At 47.8% G+C, this 23,669-nt stretch overlaps 3 protein-coding genes across 9 annotated transcripts in view; 1 reads left to right on the top strand and 2 right to left on the bottom strand.

The window, feature by feature from the left end:
• The window catches only part of Ift172 (intraflagellar transport 172), a 14,842-nt gene extending 7,130 nt beyond the window's left edge, over window positions 1-7,712 (top strand). Inside the window, exons 15-29 of one of the 3 annotated variants that reach the window (XM_029477101.1) lie at window positions 366-475; window positions 566-695; window positions 3,269-3,367; window positions 3,555-3,664; window positions 3,787-3,850; window positions 4,049-4,135; window positions 4,353-4,469; window positions 5,339-5,449; window positions 5,634-5,753; window positions 6,255-6,350; window positions 6,545-6,604; window positions 6,689-6,757; window positions 7,024-7,177; window positions 7,348-7,439; window positions 7,569-7,712. In XM_029477101.1, the coding sequence (XP_029332961.1) occupies window positions 366-475; window positions 566-695; window positions 3,269-3,367; window positions 3,555-3,664; window positions 3,787-3,850; window positions 4,049-4,135; window positions 4,353-4,469; window positions 5,339-5,449; window positions 5,634-5,753; window positions 6,255-6,350; window positions 6,545-6,604; window positions 6,689-6,757; window positions 7,024-7,177; window positions 7,348-7,439; window positions 7,569-7,658 (1,509 nt within the window). In that variant the 3' untranslated portion in view covers window positions 7,659-7,712. Of the gene's footprint in view, window positions 1-365; window positions 476-565; window positions 696-3,268; window positions 3,368-3,554; window positions 3,665-3,786; window positions 3,851-4,048; window positions 4,136-4,352; window positions 4,470-5,338; window positions 5,450-5,633; window positions 5,754-6,254; window positions 6,351-6,544; window positions 6,605-6,688; window positions 6,788-7,023; window positions 7,178-7,347; window positions 7,440-7,568 lie in introns of all 3 variants that reach the window. The other 2 variants (XM_021162056.2, XR_003836678.1) reach the window with 2 other exon arrangements.
• Window positions 7,713-7,784: 72 nt separating this feature from the next.
• Window positions 7,785-9,310, bottom strand: Krtcap3 (keratinocyte associated protein 3). Of its 2 annotated transcripts, none has more exons than XM_021162059.2 (7): window positions 9,176-9,310; window positions 8,887-9,071; window positions 8,739-8,798; window positions 8,418-8,624; window positions 8,200-8,334; window positions 7,987-8,094; window positions 7,785-7,894 (listed from the first exon to the last, which is right to left on the bottom strand). In XM_021162059.2, exons 1-6 carry the CDS (start codon window positions 9,291-9,293, stop codon window positions 7,987-7,989), a joined length of 813 nt encoding a protein of 270 aa, XP_021017718.2. In that variant the 5' UTR covers window positions 9,294-9,310; the 3' UTR covers window positions 7,785-7,894. The 2 variants fall into 2 exon arrangements, with proteins under 2 accessions (XP_021017718.2, XP_021017719.2); XM_021162060.2 differs by having other exon boundaries at window positions 7,785-7,890.
• A 120-nt stretch (window positions 9,311-9,430) lies between these two features.
• On the bottom strand, window positions 9,431-20,807 carry Nrbp1 (nuclear receptor binding protein 1). 4 transcript variants are annotated; one of them, XM_029477104.1, is made up of 19 exons: window positions 20,315-20,807; window positions 17,336-17,564; window positions 17,039-17,161; window positions 16,767-16,868; window positions 16,323-16,412; window positions 15,841-15,881; window positions 15,400-15,494; window positions 14,900-14,923; window positions 13,816-13,899; window positions 13,407-13,465; window positions 13,155-13,253; window positions 11,296-11,428; window positions 10,984-11,089; window positions 10,838-10,888; window positions 10,613-10,748; window positions 10,381-10,434; window positions 10,236-10,299; window positions 10,045-10,100; window positions 9,432-9,969 (listed from the first exon to the last, which is right to left on the bottom strand). In XM_029477104.1, exons 2-19 carry the CDS (start codon window positions 17,543-17,545, stop codon window positions 9,865-9,867), a joined length of 1,632 nt encoding a protein of 543 aa, XP_029332964.1. In that variant the 5' UTR covers window positions 17,546-17,564; window positions 20,315-20,807; the 3' UTR covers window positions 9,432-9,864. The 4 variants fall into 4 exon arrangements, with proteins under 4 accessions (XP_021018038.1, XP_029332964.1, XP_029332963.1 ...); XM_021162379.2 differs by lacking the exon at window positions 14,900-14,923 and having other exon boundaries at window positions 9,431-9,969; XM_029477103.1 differs by having other exon boundaries at window positions 9,432-10,100.
• Between the last annotated feature and the right edge of the window lie 2,862 nt (window positions 20,808-23,669).

Raw genomic sequence — 23,669 nt, 5'->3', positions numbered from 1 at the left:
AGTAATACTATAAGGTATAGTGATACTATAAGGTATAGTGATACTATAAGGTATAGTGATACTATAAGGTATAGTGATACTATAAGGTATAGTAATACTATAAGGTGAGTGATACTATAAGATGAGTGATACTATAAGGTATAGTGATACTATAAGGTATAATGATATTTGGGCCACAAAGGATGAGAGGCCACAGAGCTCCACACTGATTCCTGGTGATGTAAAAGGCAGGAGAGGGGAAGGACAGGCAAGAAGAGGGACAGGGAGGTCTAAGAAGTCTGTAGTCAGGCCAGAGGAACCTGTGTAGTAGTAGGAAGCTTTCGAGCCCCCACCTCTGCCCTTCTGATACCTGAAAATCTGAGCAGGAGGCTGGACTCTGGAGCGACGCTCTGAGAATCTGCAAGGACTATGTGCCTGGCCAGCTAGAGGCCCTACAGGAAGAGTATGAGCGAGAAGCTACCAAGAAGGGAGGCAGGTAAGAATCCTTATGCCCAGGCAGTGTAATCAGGAGTCGGTGGGATGGACTCTCCCCAGTCCTGATCATTAAACATTCTCCTCCTCACAGAGGGGTGGAGGGACTTGTAGAGCAAGCACGGCAGTGGGAACAGGCTGGAGAGTATAGCCGTGCAGTGGACTGCTACCTCAAAGTTCGCGACTCAGGAAGCAGTGGCCTGATGGAGAAGTGCTGGATGAAGGTGAGGAGTCGTGCATCCCAACTCCTGTCCCCAATTCCCTGAAGTCCATTCCCACATGGCTGCCTCTACAAACCCTCATCCTGCTCTTCCAGTGACTTTACTTCAAGTAGCAGATGTCTACTAAGTACCTGCAGTGTACGCTAGAGCCCAGACATCTGAAGGCTAGACGAGATGTAAGATACACAGCCTGCAGCCAGGGTTAGGGACTAATTACTACCAAATCCGAGTAAAGACTGCGGTGTATGAAGTGCAGCACAGAGATGCCTGAGCGCTCTGTGGGCTGGAGTAGTCCAGGAAGTTCTCTGAAGAAGGAAGGAGAGCTTGAACAGTCGCTAGAAGGGCAGCTCCAGACCCAGGGCATAGGTGAAGGCCGTGACAAACATGGGCTCCTCTTCACACCTCCACATAACAGCCAGCTCCTGCAAAGAAGCCTCCCCTACAGTGGACTAAGCAAACCCAGTCCTCTTCATCAATCCTAACACAGGTTATCAGTCAAGGACACAAAACTGATAGTGTGTGTATATGCCTGAGATGAGAAATCGGCTCAAACAGTTACCAAAGTAGGCAAGTCCCAGGATTTGCATGGAGACTGGGAAGCAGGAAGCCCTGGGGCAGAAAGTGATGTCTTTCCTGTGTGAAGGCCAGAGCCCCAAGAAGAGCTACCATTTCAGTTCCAGAGTGAGGGCAGGAAAAAGCCAGTGTCCTAGTTTAGACAGCATTTGGGCAGGAAGAGGTTTCCTTTACTCAGGGTAAGATAAGCCTTGTGTTCAGTTCAAAGTCTTAGCTGATTGGACAAAGCCCATCTGCATTGGGAAGGTCCATCTGCCTTACCGTGTAAACACCTCAACCAGATACATCCACAGAAACACCCAAAGTGTTTGACCACTTCCTGCATTCCAGGTATTTCGGCCATGACGAAGAACTAAGCGGTAGGTCAGCCCATCTATTACCTTTGCACTTGGCTGTGCACGTGCGGTGTAAATGATGGACCTTGGGTACCTAAGGGGCTGGGCAGCAGGCTGGCTTTCTAAGCTAAACATTGTTGTATTGCTGCCCTTACACTTCTGGGATCGTTGAATGGGTCCCAGGAAGTGAAGCAAAAGAAGTAGAGGGGCTGAGGGTTTGTTGTGAGATCTGAGACTTTAATCAGCAACCACTAAGCATCCGATACTTTTTATGCTGTTTACTGACATCTGGATGGGGCTGTACTTTCAGATTGGTCATAGGATGGCTCTCAGGATGGGGAGAAAGCATGCTTTAAGCCTTGCAGAGTTTGGCAGGCCAAGAAAGGAAAGGGGAATTAATCTAGACTATAGATAAACTGGGTCACATGGAAATGAAAATCAGTGAAGATGTGGACATCCCAGTGGAAACAGTTAAGCAAAGCTGTTGAAACTGTCCAGGTCAGCCCTGCCTGCTGGGAACATAAAGTACAAATGTGTTATTTCAGGTCAGGTTTTGTTTTTTTTTTGTGGGTTTTTTTTTGGGGGGGAGTATTTATATATGTGAGTATACTGTAGCTATCTTCAGACACACCAGAAGAGGGCATCAGACCCCATTACAGATGGTTGTGAGCCACCATGTGGTTGCTGGAAATTGAACTCGGGACCTCTGGAAGAGCAGTCAGTGCTCTTAACCACTGAGCCATCTCTCCAGCCCATTATTTCAGCTTTTTAATACCTGTTTTTGATTAAGATTAAAAAGAGACAGAGAGTTGGGCTGGAGGTCCTAAGTTCGATTCCCAGCAACCACATGGTGGCTCACAACCATCTGCAATGGGAACTGGTGCCCTTTGTTGGTGTGCAGGTGTGCATGTAGGCAGAACACTGTACACAGTAAATAAATCTTAAGAGAGAGATTGTGTGAGAGTGAGTCAGAGTTAAAGTAATTGCAATACACCTAACTGAACATTTAAAACTTGACATCTTGGGCTGGAGAGATGGCTCTGCGGTTACGAGCACGTGCTGGTCCCCCAGAGGACTCAGACCATGTCCCCAGCATCCATATGGCAGCTCAAGCCATATGAAACCCCAGTTCTAGAGGATCCGTCGCCCACCCACTTCTAGCCTCCATGGGCACCAGATACACAGACAAAAATAGTCAAAACACCCATACACATAACATAAAAATAAATAAAATCTTTAAAACCTAGACATTTCAACCTAATACTCATTGAACTTAATATTATTGGTATTTGCCATTTTTTTTTTGTACTGTTTTCAAAACCCAGTGAACATGAACAGTCTTAGGCTCACAAATAGCTGCAGGTTCTCTGCAGTTCTCATTCCTGTTTTCTCTATACTTTGGTACTGAGATTTTATCTTTGACAAAGAAAATGCAGTGACCTCAGATGGCAAGCGAAGCATCTGAAGAGCTGTGTGAGCCAGATGGAAGGAACGTCGGCTAGGTCCAGGGTGCTCAGCCAAACGACCACGAGCCAGGCTTCCATAGGGAAGCAGGGAGATGAGGAAGGAGCCCAAGGAAGGGAACTGGAGGAGAGCAACAGGAAGGTCATGCAGCCTTGACACACTTTGTTTCTTCCACCCATTTCCAATCTCTGTTCATCCACTCAGGCGGCTGAACTGTCCATCAAGTTCCTGCCTCCCCAGCGCAGTCTGGAAGTCGTCCGGGTTGTAGGGCCCCAGATGATTGGGATTGGAAAGCACAGTGCTGTAAGTAGGCCCTGACCGGATCCCACATGCACGGGTGGAACGATGACGCATCACTCAGGTGTGGGACTGGGCCCGGTGGCAGCTGTTGCAGTGTTCTGGGCAGAGGGAGGGTGGGAGTTCACCAAGTGGGGGAAGACCACTGCATCACATGGAAAGATCATTTTTACTCTGATATCCCACTGTGCAGGCTGCAGAACTCTATCTGAACCTGGACCTTGTCAAAGAAGCAATCGATGCTTTCATTGAGGGTGAAGAGTGGAACAAGGCCAAGCGCGTGGCCAAAGAGCTAGATCCCCGGTAACCGTTAGGAGCTTCACTTTTTAGTTCCTTTTATAAACACCGGAGTTGAGGGAGAAAGTTCTGGGGAGGGTGTGGCGTCCCAAGACCATGAAGTTAACAGTCTCTGTATATCTTCCCAGGTATGAGGACTATGTGGACCAGCACTATAAGGAGTTCCTCAAGAACCAGGGCAAAGTGGATTCGGTAAGGCTCTCAAATTAGGAGGCTGAGCTCTGCCTAGCATATATATGGCACTGGGTTCAGCCCCAGCAGCACAAGAACTGAAACAAGAAGAGTAAATGCCAAATTCCTGAAGAGGTACTAGAGATCCTCTGTCCCCTCAGCTCACCATTTTTTTTTTTGTTTTTTGTTTTTTGTTTTTTTTTTTTTTTTGCTCTACAGCTGGTGGGTGTGGACGTAGTAGCTGCCTTGGACCTGTATGTGGAGCAGGGCCAGTGGGATAAATGCATTGAAACAGCTACCAAGCAGGTACTGCGTTCCCTCCCTGCTTCTGAGCTTCCCACCTCTTAACTCCACCAGTGGCCAATCTGCAAAGGCCCCTACTGAAGATCAGTCTTTGGTAACTCCGATACCATGGTCAGAACTATACGTGCCCTTTACTCCCTGAACAAATCCCTGGTCGCTTGCCCCCAGTTCTTATTGATCTGAACCTTGTCCATGCCCTCCCTCCCAAACTCCCAAACAGAACTACAAGATTCTGCACAAGTATGTGGCTCTGTATGCAACTCATCTGATCCGAGAAGGTGGCTATGCCCAGGCACTGGCCCTCTACGTGCAACACGGAGCCCCTGCAAACCCACAGGTACAGCCTTCTTGGGAATTCATTCTGCAACCATCCTTTCAGTCATCTCTAAGACTCCTGTCCTGGAACACACAGGCTCCTTGGAGGATTTATCCCTTGAAGAAGTTACTCAGTAGCCGTCCATGCTCTTATTAAAAACACACTGCGCCAGGCGTAGTGGCGCACGCCTTTAATCCCAGCACTTGGGAGGCAGAGGCAGGTGGATTTCTGAGTTCGAGGCAAGCCTGGTCTACAGAGTGAGTTCCAGGATAGCCAGGGCTACACAGAGAAACCCTGTCTCGAAAAAAACTAAAAGCTAAAACACACTGACTTGTCTGTCCAAGAGGAAGTGTGGATACCCTTTAAGGGTCATTACTCTCTTTGTTCTCCTATGGAGAATCAGTGTTCTCTAAACTATCAGCCTGGTAACACGGTGGCTGTTCTCACATTTATAGATCCACCCACACTGACTTTATTTTTTGTTGTGGGTTTTGTCTGTTATTCTAAGTCATAACTCATTTAGGCCAGGCCAGCCTGGAACTCACTATGGAGCCTAGGATAACCTTGAGATCCTGGTCTTCCTGCCAAAAAAAAAAAAATTCTGTTTAAAAAAAAAAAAAAAGATTTATTTATTTTAAGTATATGAGTCCGCTGTAGCTTTCTTCAGACACACCAGAAGAGGGCATCAGATCCTATTACAGATGGTTGTGAGCCACCATGTGGTTGCTGGAAATTGAACTCAAGACCTCTGGAAGGGCAGCCTTTACTGTTGAGCCATCTCTCCAGCCCTAAAATAGTTTTCTTAACACCTCTGCCTTCTCCATCAATCTAGGCTCAGCTCCTATACACACAGCTCGCTCACTCAGGTGCCCTTCCCCCTTAACCTCTAGAATTTCAACATCTACAAAAGGATCTTCACTGACATGGTTAGCTCTCCTGGGACCAACAATGCTGAGGCCTACCATAGCTGGGCTGATCTTCGGGATGTCCTCTTCAACCTGGTAAGGAAGAAGGGTCAGCAATGAAATAACAGGGTTCCTTCTTCTGTCCCTGTCCTGGTCTCAGTCCAAATGGGCAGCAGTGACCACTGTACAACCCTCCATGGCTTTGCCCTCACCCCACAGCAGCCTAGCTGTGCTCTCATGCTGTCTCTCCTCCCCCCCCCCACGCCCCCTTCTCTCTCAGTGTGAAAACCTGGTGAAGTCCAGCGAGGCAAACTCTGCAGCGCATGAGGAGTTTGAGATGATGCTGCTGATCTCTCATTACTACGCTACACGATCTGCAGCCCAGAGTATCAAACAGCTGGTAAGATACAGCCAGGGAGATTCATAGAGCCCTCAGTCACAAGGACACACATTCACAGCTATGAAGCTACACAAGTCTCAGTTCTGGATCTACGAGCCTAGGCCCTTAAACTGCCACATCTCCCTCTGTGCTTCTCAGTCTAATCAGTCTTGAACACTTGCCAGTCTCTTCCCATACTGCTCTGACCCTAGGGCTCTATGCCCACACAGCCTTACCACCCTCATCTACTGAAACATTCAGATGTCTTGATAGTTTTTATGTACCTCCTAGAAGCACACACAGTTTGACTTATTTGATTGTAGCTATGTATACATTTCCTGTACTTGGTCAAATTCTAGAAGGGGAAGGAACCTGTACATAATCTGGAGCCAGTTACACTGTGCTGATGAAAGACTGGAATAGCCTGAGATCTAGAGTGCTTCAGAACTGGTTCTGCCTTAGTTACAGGCTCACTGGTCTGCTCACTCAGTCAGGAGCATAAACTTCGCCTTAAATCCACAGGAAACCGTAGCTGCCAGGCTTTCTGTTTCGCTCTTGCGCCACACCCAGTTACTCCCTGCAGACAAGGCCTTTTATGAAGCAGGCACTGCTGCCAAGGTGAGCTGGAACAAGGGAAGGGTGGGGCTGAAGAAACAAGGAAATCTAAAGTGGGAAGAAGGAGACTCCCTTGAGCAAAGCTGAGTATGGGACCGACATTGAGGAGGACACAGTCTCTGTCTCTTCCTGGAGTGTCCTAACACCCGGACAAGTAGTACCCACGCTCACAGCCATCTGCAACTTTTCTGTTACAGGAAGTTGGCTGGGAGAACATGGCTTTCATTTTCCTCAACCGATTTTTGGATCTGACTGATGTAAGTGGGGAAACTGCCCAGAGATGAGGAGCCTTTGCTTGTCACACGCTGTGCCTATCTCATGGGTGGCTGCTCTGCCCACAGGCAATCGAAGAAGGGACCCTGGATGCCCTGGACCATTCAGATTTTCAGGATACGGACATTCCCTTTGAGGTGCCACTCCCAGCCAAGCAGCACGTCCCGGTAAGGGGGCAGGACAGGAGAAGAGAAAGGCGTCACCAGTGGGTTGGCACTGAGAAGGATGGCTCCGGGCTGCTATCCTCCAGTGACACCAGCCCTCACTACTACTCAGGAAAAGCAGAGGCAGTGACTGTGCCCCTCAGATCCCAGGGGGACTATTTATAGCTGGTGTGTGGCCAAAGGCTTAGGAAGGCCCTGTCCTCACCCCATATAAAGCTAGCACTAGCTCTCTTCCCCAGGAGGCCCAGAGAGAAGAGGTTCGAGACTGGGTGCTCACAGTCTCGATGGACCAGAGGCTGGAGCAGGTTCTGCCCCGGGATGAGCGAGGGGTCTATGAGGCTTCCCTAGTTGCAGCGAGCACTGGAGTTCGGGCACTGCCCTGCCTCATCACAGGTACAGAACCCCACATCGCCCCAGAATCCCATGGCAAGGAGAAAGGCGGGAAAAGCAGAAGTGTCAAAATTTCCTTTTGGTGCCAGAGCTACCCCTCCCCACCCTACTCTCAGCTGCCTAGTCCCCCGTCCGCTCTCTTACAAATGCTGCCTTTTCACCTTCTACCACAGGTTACCCCATTTTGAGGAACAAAATTGAGTTTAAGCGGCCTGGGAAGGCTGCTAACAAAGACAACTGGAACAAGTTTCTTATGGCCATCAAGGTTAGAGAAGGAGTCTTAAAGACAAAGGAGGCAGTCGGGGTGGGGTAGGGGGCGCTGCAAATAGGAATCTCAGAACACTGCTCAGCCAGGAGCTGACTGCTCCTCTCCTGTTCTCCACTTTGCTCACAGACCTCCCACAGCCCAGTGTGCCAGGACGTGCTCAAGTTCATCAGCCAGTGGTGCGGCGGCCTCCCTAGCACCAGCTTTTCCTTCCAGTGATTGCGCAGCCAGACGCTGACATCTGTCCCTCATTAAAGTTCTCTGAGTAGTGCAGACTGCTGCATGCTTTGCTCAACGTCTCTCCACCACAGCACACTGCCCTCTACAAGTAACTGTAATCAGGCAGAAAACAAAATACAAGTTCTTTTATTACAATTGTTTATACCACCCTAAGGTCAGGGCCCCGTGCGTGCGTAGTAGAAAACACCTGGACTGCGCCTCAGAAGAACACCTGCCTGACAAAGAAAAGAGCCAACCTGAGTCAGAAAGCAAGCAGCATAGCCCCCAGTCCCCAAGAATGCATCCCACCCCAGAGCCTTCACCTGACCTAAACCCAGGTCTTCTGTAAGGCCTGGAAGTCCTGACGGCCATGGAGCAGCTGCACGTTCTCCTGCCTTTTACACTCAGGAAGTTCAAGCTCTGTCAGTTCCTGCAGCTGCCGAAAGGAGGGAGTTCAGTAATTGGGACTTAAATTGACACACCAGCTCCTTTTCAACACAACCGGGGTATGGAACGAGCCCTCCCTGTTCCTCTTCCTTACCTGTTCCTGCAACCCTTCCTTCCTGCAGGGCCCAATTCCCCGTAGCGTGAGTGCAGCCACACAACAGTAACCAGAAAGAGCAGCCTCAGCTGCAGACATGAACACAGAAGGGATCCAGAGAGCCAAAGCTGTATCCTAAAACCCAAAGTAACAAAGAGGACTAGACCTTGGAGCAAAGGTGAGGACCAGAGTTTCTCGAATAGCAAGAATAAGCTCACATAAATTCTTGTGGGATCAAAGGAGCAGTCAGTGTGTCCAGGCCCCTGGTCTAGCGGTATGGAAGGATCCATCAGTCCTGGGTGGCAATCAGCAATAAGACGGCGGCCACCATTGGCAACAGTGAGCGATACAGCCAGGAGGAGGCCCATGGAGCAGGCAGCAGATAAGAGCAGGTTCACCAAGGCCAGCGTCAGCAGGGCCCAGTGCTAGTGGGGTAGAAGACCTGGGTAAACAGCCTGTTTGTTTCTCCGTGATACTTCTCTATTTGAGGCTCCTGTCCATTGGTAGTGTGCTTGAGACACCTCCTCCACCCCTCTCACCAGTCGTGGGCGAAGAAGGTTCCTGGATGCCAAGAGGGCCACAAGTCCCACGGAAACGCTCTGCGGAAGCAACAAGCCTAATAGGGCTTACTGGCTCTCAGCGCCCAGCCCAACCCGCCTTGCCTGTCCACCCTCCCGCGACGCTCACCAGTAGTCCCGAACCCACAGAAATGACATTGGCTGTGGTGTACTCAGGAGTGACCGCGCCACGGGGGTTGGCCACGTGCCGCAGGACAGTACCATGCAACACAGCTCCCACCAGGAGGTTCACGTGGCCCACCAGGATCAGCGCGAGTCCCACGCGCATCAGCCGCCTGGGCCCTCGGGTGGCATCTGCAAGGTAGGGGGAGGGGCGGACAGTAGCCGTGCAGGGCGGGGCCCCAGGCCCAGCGTCGGCCTGTGGGACCACAGGTGCGGATGAAAGCCGTACAACTTACCGAAGGCGCAGACGCCACAGCACCTCATCGTGGCCGCTCTACTCCCTCCGCCCATGGGCTCTACCTGGACCTGGCTTTGTCCCGACGCTGACCTGAAGCGCGGCTTCCGCGCCGCCATAGGCGGCTCCACCTGGCCCCGCCCCGCCCCGCCCCTGACCTAAGGCCCTGCCTCCAAAGGGCCACCCTACCTGGGCCCGCCCCGCCCCAACCGAAGCGGCGGTGCCACCCACTGAGCCGCAAGCACAACACAAGATGCTTTAGCAAAAAGTAGACTTTATTACAGCAGCAACTGAGGTGATTCGAATGCCCCCCCGGGGGCCCACCCCTGCAGCACCACCTTTCTCTCCTGCCCATGCGCCCCAGCGGGATTGTAGAACTCAGCTTCCCCAGTGCCCGTGGGCCTCCTGTCCACACAAGTAGGGCAGGAGCCAGCAGGTCAGATACTAGCCCCCAGCTAGAAGGTGGCTGCTGAGAAGGCCCAGGCCCACATCTGTGCAAAACAAGTAAACAAAGTGCAGAGGGGAGGAAGAGAGGGGAAGGGGCAGGGTGATACTCAACCAGGGAGCCCCTAAAGCCCTCCTGAATAATACGGGCACGAAGGGTAATACTGAATGGGGAGAAGGGACAGGAGGACTGCAGCATGCCCAGGGACAGCCACAGCCTGGCTAGGGGCCTGGCTCAAGTGAGCTCTACGAGGAGACGGTGACAGTGGCTGTGTTGAGTGTGCTGTTCCTGGCGAAGTTGAACTTGTTGAGCGTCTCCTCCAGCAGAGAAGTCAGGCGGCTCTGATCAGCCTGGGGAAGCAGCTCAGTAAGGCAGGGCTGAGAGAGAGGACAGGGAGGCACCCAGAACACAGGCAGGACCCTCACCTCACTAATGAAGCCCAGCTGCACCAGCTCAGCTGCCAAGTCCGGGATGCTCTCATCTGACAGAGAGACAGGAGAGGTGCTTGAGTACAGTCTGGGAGGATCAGAGCCCTGTCAAGTACTGTCCCTGACATGTCCCCTCAAGGGATATGGCTCATAGATCCTCCCTCCTCCAAAAGAAAGGAGAGGCTCACTTGGCATCAGGTCACAGCTCAGGTGCCGGTTCAATTTGTCCTCCAGCTTCAGCAGAAGTGTTAGCTAGAAAAAGGACAAGGAATGAGGCTCCTTCTCCCCAGCAGGCCGAGTGGTCAGCCCTCTGAAGCCCCGCCCTGAGCTTACATGGTGTTTGACTCCCTCCTCCACAGATTCGATGTTGCACTGCATCAGCACCACCTGAACAGGACAGACATGGAGGACAGTCTAGAGACTGCTCAGTGACACCCCTGAGACTTTCCGGCCCACGGAAGAAAACGGTGGCCAGCAGGCACAAATGCATTCCATACAGGACAGTGCCTTAGTTAAGATGTCTCTATTCCCATGGCCAAAAATATAATCATACCAGAGTCCCCACCTTTCGTGTCTCCACTTCAGCTGGCTCAGGAGTTGGAGTCTTGACAGAGGGGGGCACAACAGGTGATGTCACCTCCTCCTGCTGTGGCTGCTGAGGTCGAGGTAGCCCAAAGGCTGTCAGAGGGTAGATCCCATTCCTGGTGGGAGATGATATAAGTCACACAGACTCTGTGAAAGCTTCAAGACACGGGTCCCTACTTCCTCCCAGAAGCCCACCCTCTCTCACCTGACATCTTCAAGGAATTTGTCTAATTCCAGGGCTGGTGACTGAGAGTACCTGGAAGAAAAAGTAAATAACATGAGACTCACTCTACAGAGCCTTGGATGGTAGTGACCAATCTATCCCTTTCAGACCCTCAGCTGGTTACTCACAAAGTCTGAACTGGTTCTCGTCCTGGCCCTGCAGGGATTTCAGCTAGTACAGCACTGGTATCCATGTTTTTGGTGATCTCCTCTAGAGCGTTCTCTGGGATCATGTCTGGTGGGTATAATGGGGTGAAATATTATGTGAAGACACACCTGTTTCACACTAGGCAGAGGACAGGAGTAAAAGAATCCCTTTGGTAACAGAAAACTAAAGACACCATGCCAGTGATGCCCCACACTGAATGGAAACTCCTGGTAATTTTGTATAGCATGGACTCAGTCCCAGGACCAATTCCTAGCAGTATCAAGGCGACTCACGTTGGTGCCCCACGATACAGTGAGCAGCAAGAAGCTTGAGTGAGGGCACTTCAAACAGTGCTGGGTGGAACAGAAGTTCTCTGGCTGTTGGTCTCCGAGCAGGCTCAGACTGCAGGCACTTTTGAATAAACTCCTGTTAAGAGAACAAGAAACTGGAACAGGCATCTGGCAAGACTATTACATCTGTATGACTTACATTAGATCTAGCAAAATGTTCCCTACATGCTTGGAATTCAAATTTATTGGGGAAACATTGATGTATTTCCTGATAGGGCTTTATATCTATATGGTAATGTATAAACTTATCTTAAGTCTTTCTGGTTTTTCTTTCTAGACATTTTGTTCCTCTAAGACAGAGTCTCATTCCAAGCCTTAAGCTGGCTTGGAACTCACTATATAGCCCAGGTTGTCTCTGAACTTGCAATCCTCCTGTATTAGCCTCTGAAGTGCTGAGATTACAGGCATGTGCTGCCTTGCCTGGCTTTGGTATTACTTTTCTACTCTCTAACCACATTGTGTTTGTTTTTGGAGACAAGGTCTGTCTATGTAGCCCTGGCTGTCCTGGCCCTCACTCTGTAGACCAGGCTGGCCTTGAACTCACAGAGCTCTGCCTTCCAAGTGCTGGGATTAAGAGGTACACAATTGGGGCTGGTGAGATGGCTCAGTGGGTAAGAGCACCCGACTGCTCTTCCAAAGGTCCAGAGTTCAAATCCCAGCAACCACATGGTGGCTCACAACCATCCNTAACGAGATCTGGNNCCCTCTTCTGGAGTGTCTGAAGACAGCTACAGTGTACTTACATATAATAAATAAATAAATCTTTAAAAAAAAAAAAAAAAAAAAAAGAGGTACACAATTACTGCCCACATTATTTTTTTTTCTTTAATGTTGAAACTTAAATTTCTTTTGTTTTTGTTTTTACTAGCTCATTCATGGTCAACTTTTCTTGGATCTTTGCCAAATTTAGTTTTTCCTTTCCCAGACTTTTACCAAATTATTATGGTCAGTGCTATTCACCATCTTGTCTCCAAGCCTATTATCACAACTTCCTTTGTCTACAACTCCTGCTTGCCCACGTTTCCTCTAATCATTCCACCTCCCTTTCTGCCTCTGGTCAAATCCCATGCCAGACAGGGTTTCTCTGTGTAGCCCTGACAGTCCTGGAACTCACTTTGTAGGCCAGGCTGGCCTCGAACTCTTACTTTCAGTTTTAAAAGACAAGAAAGTTACACACCTTATCTTTCACCTAATAATCCCACCCTAGTGTGAACTGGAACCTGGATTGTTCCTCACTACTGTCTCTGACTAACATTAACTGTTTTTGAGACAGGGTCTAATATAGCCCAGGCTAGCCTTGAACCCTCTATGTAGGGGAGGATTACCTTAAACTCAGATCCTTCTATCTCTACCTCTTAAGTGCTAGGCTTATAGATGAATTGCCTCCATGCCTGACCTGAGTTAACTGTTCTTGTTCAGACTGTCCTGTTCACTATAGTTAAGCTACATAGTGATTCATAATTCCTTCATCCTTTAAACCTAAGCTCATTAAACATAAAATCCCAAATGACTACTTTGATATTTAAATGCCAAGATATTGTATAAGAGTGTATAGCAACTGCCTGAGGTAACCACCCAATCAGCTCACCTTTATGTAGAGACACTGAACTAGCAAATAATTTTTAACTTCTATACTACCTACCTGTGTGCCTAGAATCAAAAGTTTCTCAGAGGAAAAGTGTAGTTTAGTCTTTTCTATTTTGATTCTCTTCTTTTGCTCTTACACCATTTGGGACCTCTTAGAAAGTACAATAAACCTGAAAGTCAGTTAAGGAGGAACACTGGTCCTGATTGAGTCTTACCCTCTGTAATGAGTCTTCTAGTAGCTGGATGGCACTGCTGATGGCTTCCTGTGGCACATATGAGGACTCACCATTGCCCTGAATCTCCAGCACTGCCATCTATAGTGAGGAATATCCCAAAGGAACAACTGAGATCTAAGACACAAACCCACAGACCCAGTGCTCCCACAGTCCCTTCCCCACGAACAGCATTTCCCTTTCCATGTTCTGATCCCATGCTCTCTCTCTCCCTTCCCTCACAGGTCTCCTCACCTCCAGTGCACACATGCCAAAGGAGTAGATGTCCACTGCTGTTGTCACGTTTGTGACTTCTAGAGAAAACAGATGGTTATTAGGAGGGAGAATGGACTGGGGGAACAAGTGGCAGGGATACTTTTTAAAAAAACACAATGTATGCAAGTCCAGAGAGCTGACCTTTTTGTTGTATTATCCCTGCATTTCACTCATGAGCTATCACTTTCCCAATCCTCAGCTATAGACGACATATAAACACCACCTAGATTCCCTTTCTGCAGCCTCCATTTTCATCTAAGGTCCCTTAACTCAGGTTATAAAGTATAAAACCAAGATTTGGGGTGGCTCTGGCAAGGGTTGATCTTTCAGTGAGGGAGTAGGTGGAGGGGTACAATCTGAATGGGACAGAGAGACAAGGCTACCTCACCTCCATACTCTGGTGCAAAAAAGTGTAGGTTCTTCTGTTCTTCCCGGCAAGTCTTCACGTGATTGTTGATAGTGTCAGGAGCCACTAGGAATAGGGAGACACCCACAATCTAACCACCACCACCACCAAAGCATGATTTCACTCTACAGAGTCTCCAAAAGCCATTTTTCTCTTGAAGCCTCCTTTCTAATACTCAATAGACATGAACTATCACATTCCCAATCCTCAGCTATAGACGACATATAAACACCACCTAGATTCCCTTTCTGCAGCCTCTATTTTCACCTAAGGTCCCTTAACTCAGAAACAACAAAGTCTATGCACTCTACAAACAGACACTGAAGGCTGTAGGCGTATCAGGTAACACAGTCAAAGGACAACCTTTCATTTGGAACATGCTCATCTCAAAGTCCCAGATCTAGGAAATCCACAGCCCCACAAAAATGCTAGTTTTAACTCACTCATCCACCTGCAATTAACATAATACAGGCAACCCTTTCCTACTATGAGACAACTGGAGACCTCATGAACCAGGATAAGAAAGGCGAAGTTGTATTAACATAGATCCAAGGAGCTAGCCTCTTCCTTACTCATCTGTGATGAATGAAACTTAAAACAAAAAACCCAAAAAGCTCTAAAGTGAACCAATACCCTAAAATCAGTTTTACTTTTTAATCTACCAAAACGTTTAGACCCTTGTCTAAAACCTTATCATTCCTCAACAACACCTACTGCAAGGCTGAATGAGGAACCAGGGCCAGGCCCAAGCTGGACTCACTCTGATCGTAACAATGACTACAAATCACAGAGAATCTAGGAGCACAGTGTGATTTAGGAGCCAGCCTGATGATGAGGGGATATGATTCTTAAGAGGAAGTGTCCAGCCAGGCAGAATCCACAGGAAACAAGCAGGTTACAAAGGGGCAAGCAGGTGGAGGGCTGGCAGGGCAAAAGCTAAGCAGGAATAGTTAGGCACAGGAAGCAGGGAACAGGCCTTGCTCCCACGACTGCATGCACTGGGCAGCCGCAGAGGGAGCAAAGGGAGCACAAACAGAGCCCCAAATGGGGCAGAGGGAGCTCTCACCATTAGCAAAAATCCTATGAAAGACTGTTGGGAACAGAGCAGCCCGTAAGCGGGAGGGAGGAAAACAGAGAAAAGTTGTGAGCGATGGAGCAGCCAAGCCCCAGACAAATGGTAACCACACACAGACACGGCACACAGAAATGTCACTGCACACAAATACACAGCAAATGAAAACACTCACAGCAGGCAGAGTCTGGGACCTCTTTGGTAGGGTTTGGCCCGAAGGGCTAGAGTCAGACCTCATATCCATCTCTTGCCCTTTCCCAGCCTCTTATCAACTTCTCTGTATTATTCCAATGTTCTCTCCAACAAGTACAAGATTGTATACCCTAACCCATTTCCACTAATTGGTCTCTCCCTATGAATTACCTCTACTAAAAGCCTCTCTGTTATTACCAGCTCATACCTCAAAATTTGCTGTTCTCCCATGCCTTTTATCTTACCCCCATGGTTCCCAAATTCCCGAGGCTCCCCTGCCCAGAATCTCTCCCTCCCCTCACCAGAGCCAATCTTGATGAGTCCGTTGTGCTGGATGAAGATGGTGTCACAGGTCAGGTTCCCATGGATGATGGGAGGGTCACAGGAGTGCAGGTAGCTGTGGGGGCACTGGGCTGTTAGAGGGGCCACTAGGAAATTAAGGGCAGGGGGAACCCAAGGGTTAAGAGGAGTAAGGGCCAGCTCTCCTCATCATCATAAAAATAATCCCTATACTCTGACTCTCCATTATGCCAGATATCTTAAGTAGGATAAGCACTTGGAAAAAAGGCTGGGATACTGGTGGTTAGGACATCAGGAGGACCCCATAAGGGGGCCTAATCTTGTCAGCATGTGACTCAAAGAAACTGGGGATAACAGAATAGAAAAGCAGAGTAGTGCCTTACAATGTGTGTAAGGAACTAAACCAGGAGAGACTGGGAAAAAAACTAACCGATATTACCTACCTTAGGGCAGAGAGGATCTGTGTACACCAGCGTTTCCAAGCCTGGAAAAGTTTGGTCCCAGGATCAACAGTCAGTCAGTCTGTGTCTGTCTGTCTGTCTATCTATCTATCTCTCTCTGTCCCTCTTCCTCCTCCCCTCTCTACCCACCCTCCTTCTCCATGGTTTCACCATACATACACACACACACACACACACACACACACACACACACACACACACACACACACACACACACACACACACACACACACACACACACAGTGTGCCTTAGGTGTCCTGAAACTATGTAGACCACACTGGCCTCAAACTCTCTACCTTCTGAACTAAAGGCTTGCAACAAACACCACACCACAACTCATGATACTTTCTCTCTTAGCCTTCCCACTAGTCCTTGCTATCCCTCCCTAATTGGCTTCATAATTTGCACCATCTTTTTAAACCCCTAAACAAAGCCTAAAACTATGTCTAGCTTCTCTAGGTACCTTTTCATTCATAGTCTTGTGGTTCTTTTTGGTCTTCTTCAGAAACTGCTTAAGGCTCCCAGAGGACATGTATTCTGTGATGAAAATCACCTAGGGAAGGAAGCAGAGCAGTTACTATTAAGGCTTTATAACAGAAAGACCTCTAACCTGGTGATGTTTTTACCAGATACATACTAAATTGTGTTTTTCAACTTTCCTTTCTTTAGTATCACTTTCTTAGGCTTAAGAGCACAGTGAGAACAAAGAAGCAAGCAAATGTCCACTTACTTCCCCCATCTTTACTGGGAAACGCTACAAATATCAGATGAAACCCTACTCTCCCTGTCACAGCAGATTTCAGATCTTGTGTCAAAATTACCTAGTTTCAACCTCTGAATGCGAAATGGACAATATATGCACCTGCTCTCTGGAAAATTCAAGAAACACTAAGCAAAAAAATCTTACCCTAGCCTTGTTCTCTTTAACATCAGCCCAATATTTGTGAAACTTAACAATGTTAAGATGTTCCAGCTGAATCAGATTATCAAACACTGCACGGACCTTTTCCTGGAGCAAGGGAGGCAGAGGGACAACAGAGTTCACAAATCACTGTAATAATATGAAAAGCCATTCCCTACCCATCCCCATGGATGATCTAATCATGAAGCTTTCTTCACAGTCACATTCCCAACAACAACAACAGCTGCTTAAATAGGCCCCCAGGCCTCATCACCTACCTCCTGCAGTTTGTAGTTCTTGCGTTCAGAGAACTGTACCTCATTCCACACAACCTCCACACCTTCCTCTGTATCCATGGCCAGGTATGCACTGTCAATGCCTGGTACATTACGCTGATTCACCTGAGAAGCAGTTCAAGTGGAATTAAGGCACTTCAAGAAGCTGCCATTGTAGTATTCCATATGATCATCTTCCAGTCCTGCCCCACTCATGTCTGTTCTGCTCTTCTGGACAGCTACTCTAGGTCTCACCGCTTACAATTTACTCTCCCAGGAACTCCATCACCACCACCTCACCTCTTCTCGCCTCTTCTGCCAGCGCCCACAGGGTGACTCTTCCAAGATCTCAGACTCATCTTCACTTTCTTCTTCTTCCTCGGGAGAAGCAGCTGAAGTTGTAGAGGTCACAGGAGGTGACACAGAAGTCAGGCCAGGAGCTAAAGATGAGGATTCTACCTTTGGGTCTGAGCCACTGCTGACTACTGTTTGGGACTCCCCTTCCGACATGCTGGAATAAACACTCAGCCTGCATTTGTTGGGCAGAGTCAGAAAACAAAGGTCAAAAACAGATGTATAAAACTTTAATAGTCTTAACTTCTTCATCTTCATCCTTAAAAATACATCTTCCTTGTTTCCTTTAAATCTAAAATCAAATTTACTCTTACCTAAATACTGATGTGAATGACTCTCTGGCTTCTAGAAGATGAGTTACTTTGGTTGAAGACCACCCAGAAGTACCATACCCGAGAATAATGACGATATAGTCCACTTTAGTCAAACTCAAATATACAGTAAAATCTGGTGCCCCATAGCCTCTCAGCCAATAGTGTTACAATTAATATACTTCCCATTGGCTCTCAGTGAGCCTCAATTCTAACTGTGCTCAAGAACTAGGGCGTACATTACAGACAAATGACTCTACACTCTAAAATGTCCCACTGAGACAGACAGCCCTATGAGTCTATACCATCTTTTTTTTTTTTTTTTTTTGGTTTTTTGAGACAGGGTTTCTCTGTATAGCCCTGGCTGTCCTGGAACTCACTTTGTACACCAGGCTGGCTTCGAACTCAGAAATCGGCCTGCCTCTGCCTCCGGAGTGCTGGGATTAAAGTCGTAAAACATCCTTGCCTGGCTTGGTCTATACACATCCTTAACCAACTAGCCAAAACTCCCAAGGGTGACTTATCCTACTAGACCAACAGTGGCATTATTCATCTTTCCTATACATAGGTAGAAGCTGCCTTTGGGCCAAGTGACCGACAGGCGTGACTTCCATCTGTAAGTGTGGCAAGCGGGTATTGTTTAACAACATTTCTTTTCATTTACTCACTGAAATGTTTAGTAACATTTGTAGGTTATTGTACGCCACACACTGGGAGGGAGCTTGAGATAGATCAGTGAATTAAAATAAATGAAATGCCTACACTTACCTAAGCACAAATTAAAAAAAAAAAAAATCAAAGACCTTGTTTCCAGCTTTCCTTTCATTTACATTGCTCAAAGGCTCTGACTTTTCCAATCTCTGAGGCACTAGATCTGATACCAGTTACCTCCTTCAGAAACAAATAATTCAAGCTATAGTTTTTATAGGAAAAGTATTAAAAATAACATTTCTATAGGCGCAGAGTTGCTTTAAGAAAAACCTAAGTTTCTAATTAACCCATACCAAAAAAAAAAAAAAGGAAAATCAAATGAACACAGACTGTAAAAAAAACTGAAACCTGTGTGTGATTAACTCAAGGAAGTGCAGTCTAGTAAGAAAGCGATACCCTGGAAAGTAAACTTGCACTCCAGAGTCAGTTCAGAATACCTAAGACCTGCAATCAACACCAGCATGGCCATACAACTGTCTTGCGACCCTTTCTATGCATCTCTCTCCAGCCTATACTGTTTGATCTGAATCGGGGGACTTGTATTAACGCTCTAGTAATCGCAAAGAACAACACAGCACTAGGCGGGGGAGGGGAATCTGGTAGGATACTTCCCCACTTTAATTTCTAAGGAAAGTCCTTGAAAGCCTCCTCAGTCTGCCAAGACAGGTATTAGTTGCGTGCATGTCTTAATAAACCACTAAAAAAGATGAGTTAAGGATCACTTTTTCCTCCGTCCCCTATCAAAGAGCTAAGAAAATAATAAAGTCTGTTTCAGCTACATTCACACAATGTGCATCCAATCTGAACGGATAAGTGAAATTCTAGCGAGATACAGAAGATACTCTAGAATGTCAAAGCCCATGGAATCTAAAACTACAGGACCAGGAAACAGGCAGCCCCTCCACGGGGCAGTTGGACAGAAGATGAACTGTCATCAGAGACAAACATCCAGAAGGTACATTGCCCTCCCCAATCATGTCCCAGAAGGTAAAATAAGAGCAGTGCCTAAAGATCTCCAAGCACTCCCGCCAGAGACGCAGAAACGTGTGCAATACTGGGGGTTCTGCCTCCAAGCTGCTGGCAGTTTTAACAGGGATCACTGTGGAAAAGCTCATTTGCATCGGTGAGGGTATCTCCTCGAAGCCTCTAGCTACCCTGAGGACACACAGTACATTCACTACAGGGCATTGTCTGTCATCTCGCAAAGTTGTTCTCCCGGCTTCCATTATTAGTTGAAAGCCCTCTGCACATCATCCCGCATAGCTCGCAGCCACAGGCCGCTCTGAGGAAACCCAGAAAGCCTCTGAGGTCAACAGAACTGCTCAGTCGGAGAGAATGCAAGCTCGGAGGGAGGAGGCCCTCAGCTTGTCAACACTCCAACAGGTCGCCCGGCCAGTATCTGGAAGGAAGCGGAGGCGGACAGACAGTGGCCCGCCAGGAGACCGAGCACCACAGCCACCTCATCAAAGGCCAGCCCTGCCCCGCCGTCAGGCCGCAGACCACGCCCCCGCGCTCGGCGCGCCGCCCCGCGAGCAGGCCTGGCCCGGACGCCGCGCTTCCTTCCGCAGGCCCTCGGGCCCGGGCCCCCGCCCCGCCCCCGCCCGCGCCGCCTGCCCCGCCTCTCGCGGCCAGAGTTCCAAGAGAACGCCGGGGCCCCCCGACCCGCGCCCGCAGAATTCCGGGCCGCCGCGGCCACGCCGGAGACACCAGGAGGGCGGGCGGCGCCCTGGGGCCAAGGTGGCCCCTCAGCTGCGACGGGCCGGGCTAGGTCGGGCCTGACTCCCGAGAGAGCAGGGCCGCCCGACAGCACCCGCCGGCCGCGGCCCGCCGGCCCGCGGCTCGGGGTGATCCTGCCGCCCTTCCGCGAGCCCCTCCCTCCAGAGCCTCTTTCTCCGGAGCTCACCTCCCGACTCCGCGCCCGCAGCCTGCGCTTCAGCTCCAGCTCGGGTTCCGGGGCCTCGGATCCCAGCGACTCCCTCACAGCTGCGCTCCGCAGCGCAACCGAACTGCGGGCCCCGCCCTCGCGGCGTCCGGACCAACAGTGGGCGGTGCCGCACCGCCGCCAGGTTTCCATTGGACAGGGTAGCGGGGGGCGGTTCCCACAGACCGGCGCTCTCAAGACAGTCTACTGCCGCGTCTCCTCCCCTTGCGGGGATCCGACAGACAGCCTGCCAGCGTTGTCTTCTTGTCTCTCTGTCCATCCTCCTCCCCAGTCGAGGTGCCCCCAAGTAATTCTGCCGGACGAAAGGAAGGCCTTCTCTCTATTCTTGAAAGCGCCATGACAGTCCTAATCCTCTGAGAAGACAAAAGGAACGGAAGACGCAGCCTCTCAATCTGAGGGACGAACCCACCCACATTCCCCATTTGGGAAAGAGACAGTGCTGGTCATCAAATTTTCAGAAAGCTTTTTTTAAATCGCTTAACATGAAAACTAATAGTTGCTGATTTGCATAACATTATTTACCCAAACATAACCTGATTCGACCCACATAAGGGAGAACTCATTGAAATTATCCAGTGATAGTTGGCAAATTTGAAAAAGAAACAAAACAAAACAAAAAAAAAAAAGTTACTCAAATTTAAGTTGACATGAGTCCAAAATAGAATCTGAAGTAAGAAGATCCATCAAAACTGTCTTTGTAAAGGTATTATTTGGAAAGAATTTACATTGGCTGTGAGTGTAAAGAATTACAATAGATTCTGGGTAAGCCATTGATCTTAGAAACTTAAAGGCAGAATTTAAGAGATGTATAATACCATTATACATGTATTATCAAGGAAGAAGGATGAATCATCTAAATCTAAGAATGTCACAATCACCAATTTTACTCTCCTTAAAGGGACTAGTTAATCCTAGTTCACGGGTTCACACAGAAATCCTATAGAGACTCATTTTTTTCTCATCTCTTCACTTTAAAATGCTTGCTTTAAAAACTGAAATTTCAACAAGCATGCCAGACAGATCTCTGTGAATTCAGGCCAACCAGGGCTACATAGTCTCAAAAACAAACTTTTTTTTTTCACCCAGCATAATAATGCATACCTGTAATCCTATCACTCAGTAGGCTAATGCCATGAGTTCAAGGTCAGCATAAGCAATAGAGCAACAACACTGCGTCAAGACAAAATAGAATTCTGATGTTGGATTAAAAGATGCACTTACCTAAAATGTATAGCACACCATTTCAAAGTTTGTTCTAGTCTCAAAAAGAAGGGGCCGGCAGCACTCCGGAGGCAGAGGCAGGGGGATTTCTGAGTTGGAGGCCAGCCTGGTCTACAAAGTGAGTTCCAGGACAGCCAGGACCATACAGAGAAACCCTGTCTCAAACCTCCCCCCCCCAAAAAAAAGGTGTTCATCCTCTCCAGATTAGCCTTTCTGCCAAAGCCATTGGAACTCCTAAGCCATGGCAAGCATTCATTACATATCTGTTCATGCTACTTTAGTTCCTATTATTTTCTGTCAGTACTATTTCAAATGTCCACAGAGGATATTTTGGCAACCTCATTTTCAGTTATTTTCTCATGTATACCTAAAATGATCAACTGCTGCCAACATTTTTACCACTTCACTTATGTTTCCTGATTACAAAAGTAATAAATACTAGACAGGTTAAATACTAGATGGTTGTGCATGCCTTTAACCCCAGCACTCTAGAGGCAGAGGCAGGTGGATATCTGTGCACTTGTAGCCAGCCCGGTCTACAAAACAAGTTCCAGGACAGCCAGGGCTACAAAAAGAAATCCTGTCTTGGAAAACCAAAAGCAAATAAAAATAATGAATGCTTATTATAAAAACTCAGAAATTAGCTTGACGGTGGCCCAAGCCTTTAACCTCAGGACTCAGGAGGCAGAGGCAGGAGGATCTCTGAGTTCAAGGCCAGCTGGTCAATAGAGTGAGTTCTAAGACAGCCAGGTCTACACAGAGAAACCATATCTGGGAAAAACAAAACAAAAACAAAAAAGAAATTGATATGGAGACAGAGCCTAGCAATTAAGAGCACTCCCTGCTTTCATAGATAACCCTGGTTTGGTATATATACATGGCAGCTCACAATTATCTGTAGCTCCAGTCTGAAAAAATCTGGCACCCTCTTTTGACCTCCATGGAACCTAGGCATGCATACAGTATACGTAAGCAAACACTCATAAGCATCATAAGCATTAAAATAAATCTTTTCAGCTGGGTGTAGTGGCTCTTGCTGATAATCTCAGCATCAGGAGCCAGAGACAGGAGGATCTCTGAGTTAGAGGCCAACCTAGTGCTCAGAGGGAGCTCCAGAACTGTCAGGGCTTCCAGGGAAACACTGCCTCAGTAGTATAATAACCAAATAAACCTTTGTTTAAAGCCACTAAAAACCAAGAATCTCAAAAACATTTCAGTATAATATATATACATACATGGTGACTTCTATGAACCAGGCATTTTTTTTAAGTTTTATTTATTGTGTGTCCAATAAGCATGTTGCTGGTCCCCAGACAGTTTTAATGGGCTTGTGTTAATTTAATACCCATAGCAATCACATACTTATTAACAATTATTTTAACAGCCCCTTATAATCCTACTACCTTCAAATAATTAAGATATTCCTTTTGAGCTGGACATGGTAACATGTCTTTAATGCCAGCACTTGGTAAGCAGAGTCAGACAGACCTCTGTGAGTTTAGAACAGCCAGGGCTGTTACACAGAGAAGCCTTGTCTCCAAAACAAAAACAAAACAAAAAATATTTTAATTTTGTTCCTTTGTTTTTGAGACAGGACTCTCTATGTAGCCCTGGAAGTCCCAAAAATCACTGTATAGGCAAGGCTGGTCATAACCTCAGAGATCCACCTGCTTCTGCCTCCTGAGAGCTGGGAAGATTTACACCATCACACCTGGCTGCAGGATGCAGTCTTGATCACTAAACCATCCTATACCATCCTTCCTATAACACTTTTATTTCACCTCATCAATAAAATATTACATTTCTCAAATGTACCCATTGGACAATGGAATGAATTCCAGTATTCACTATTATATTATTTAATAGTTAGTATTCTGTTGTATCTTGCCTGTTTATAAAATGATTAATTGGAGAAATAGATACAGGTATAGCATTGATGTGTTAGATTTTTTTTTTAAAGATTTATTTATTTATTATATGTAAGTTCACTGTAGCTATCTTCAGACACTCCAGAAGAGGGCGCCAGATCTCGTTACGGATGGTTGTGAGCCACCATGTGGTTGCTGGGATTTGAACTCTGGACCTTCGGAAGAGC

Source organism: Mus caroli, chromosome 5 (assembly GCF_900094665.2).
Source record: "Mus caroli chromosome 5, CAROLI_EIJ_v1.1, whole genome shotgun sequence".
Lineage (NCBI taxonomy): Eukaryota > Metazoa > Chordata > Mammalia > Rodentia > Muridae > Mus > Mus caroli.
Note: the sequence above shows the minus strand (reverse complement) of the source record. Positions and strands in the feature narration are given on the sequence as shown.

What these genes read in the sequence shown, in the direction of transcription:
- Krtcap3 (XM_021162059.2), bottom strand. Translation starts at nt 9,293, where the DNA reads ATGGCGGCGCGGAAGCCGCGCTTCAGGTCAGCGTCGGGACAAAGCCAG. An exon ending in ACCTTCTTCGCCCACGACTG is followed by an intron (nt 8,625 to 8,738) that starts GTGAGAGGGGTG and finishes CTACCCCACTAG; the next exon opens with CACTGGGCCCTGCTGACGCT. An exon ending in AGGAAGGGTTGCAGGAACAG is followed by an intron (nt 8,095 to 8,199) that starts GTAAGGAAGAGG and finishes TCCTTTCGGCAG; the next exon opens with CTGCAGGAACTGACAGAGCT.
- Nrbp1 (XM_029477103.1), bottom strand. Translation starts at nt 17,545, where the DNA reads ATGTCGGAAGGGGAGTCCCAAACAGTAGTCAGCAGTGGCTCAGACCCA. An exon ending in TTAAAGAGAACAAGGCTAGG is followed by an intron (nt 16,413 to 16,766) that starts GTAAGATTTTTT and finishes TTCCTTCCCTAG; the next exon opens with GTGATTTTCATCACAGAATA. An exon ending in TCATAGGATTTTTGCTAATG is followed by an intron (nt 13,900 to 14,899) that starts GTGAGAGCTCCC and finishes CCCTATTCCTAG; the next exon opens with TGGCTCCTGACACTATCAAC.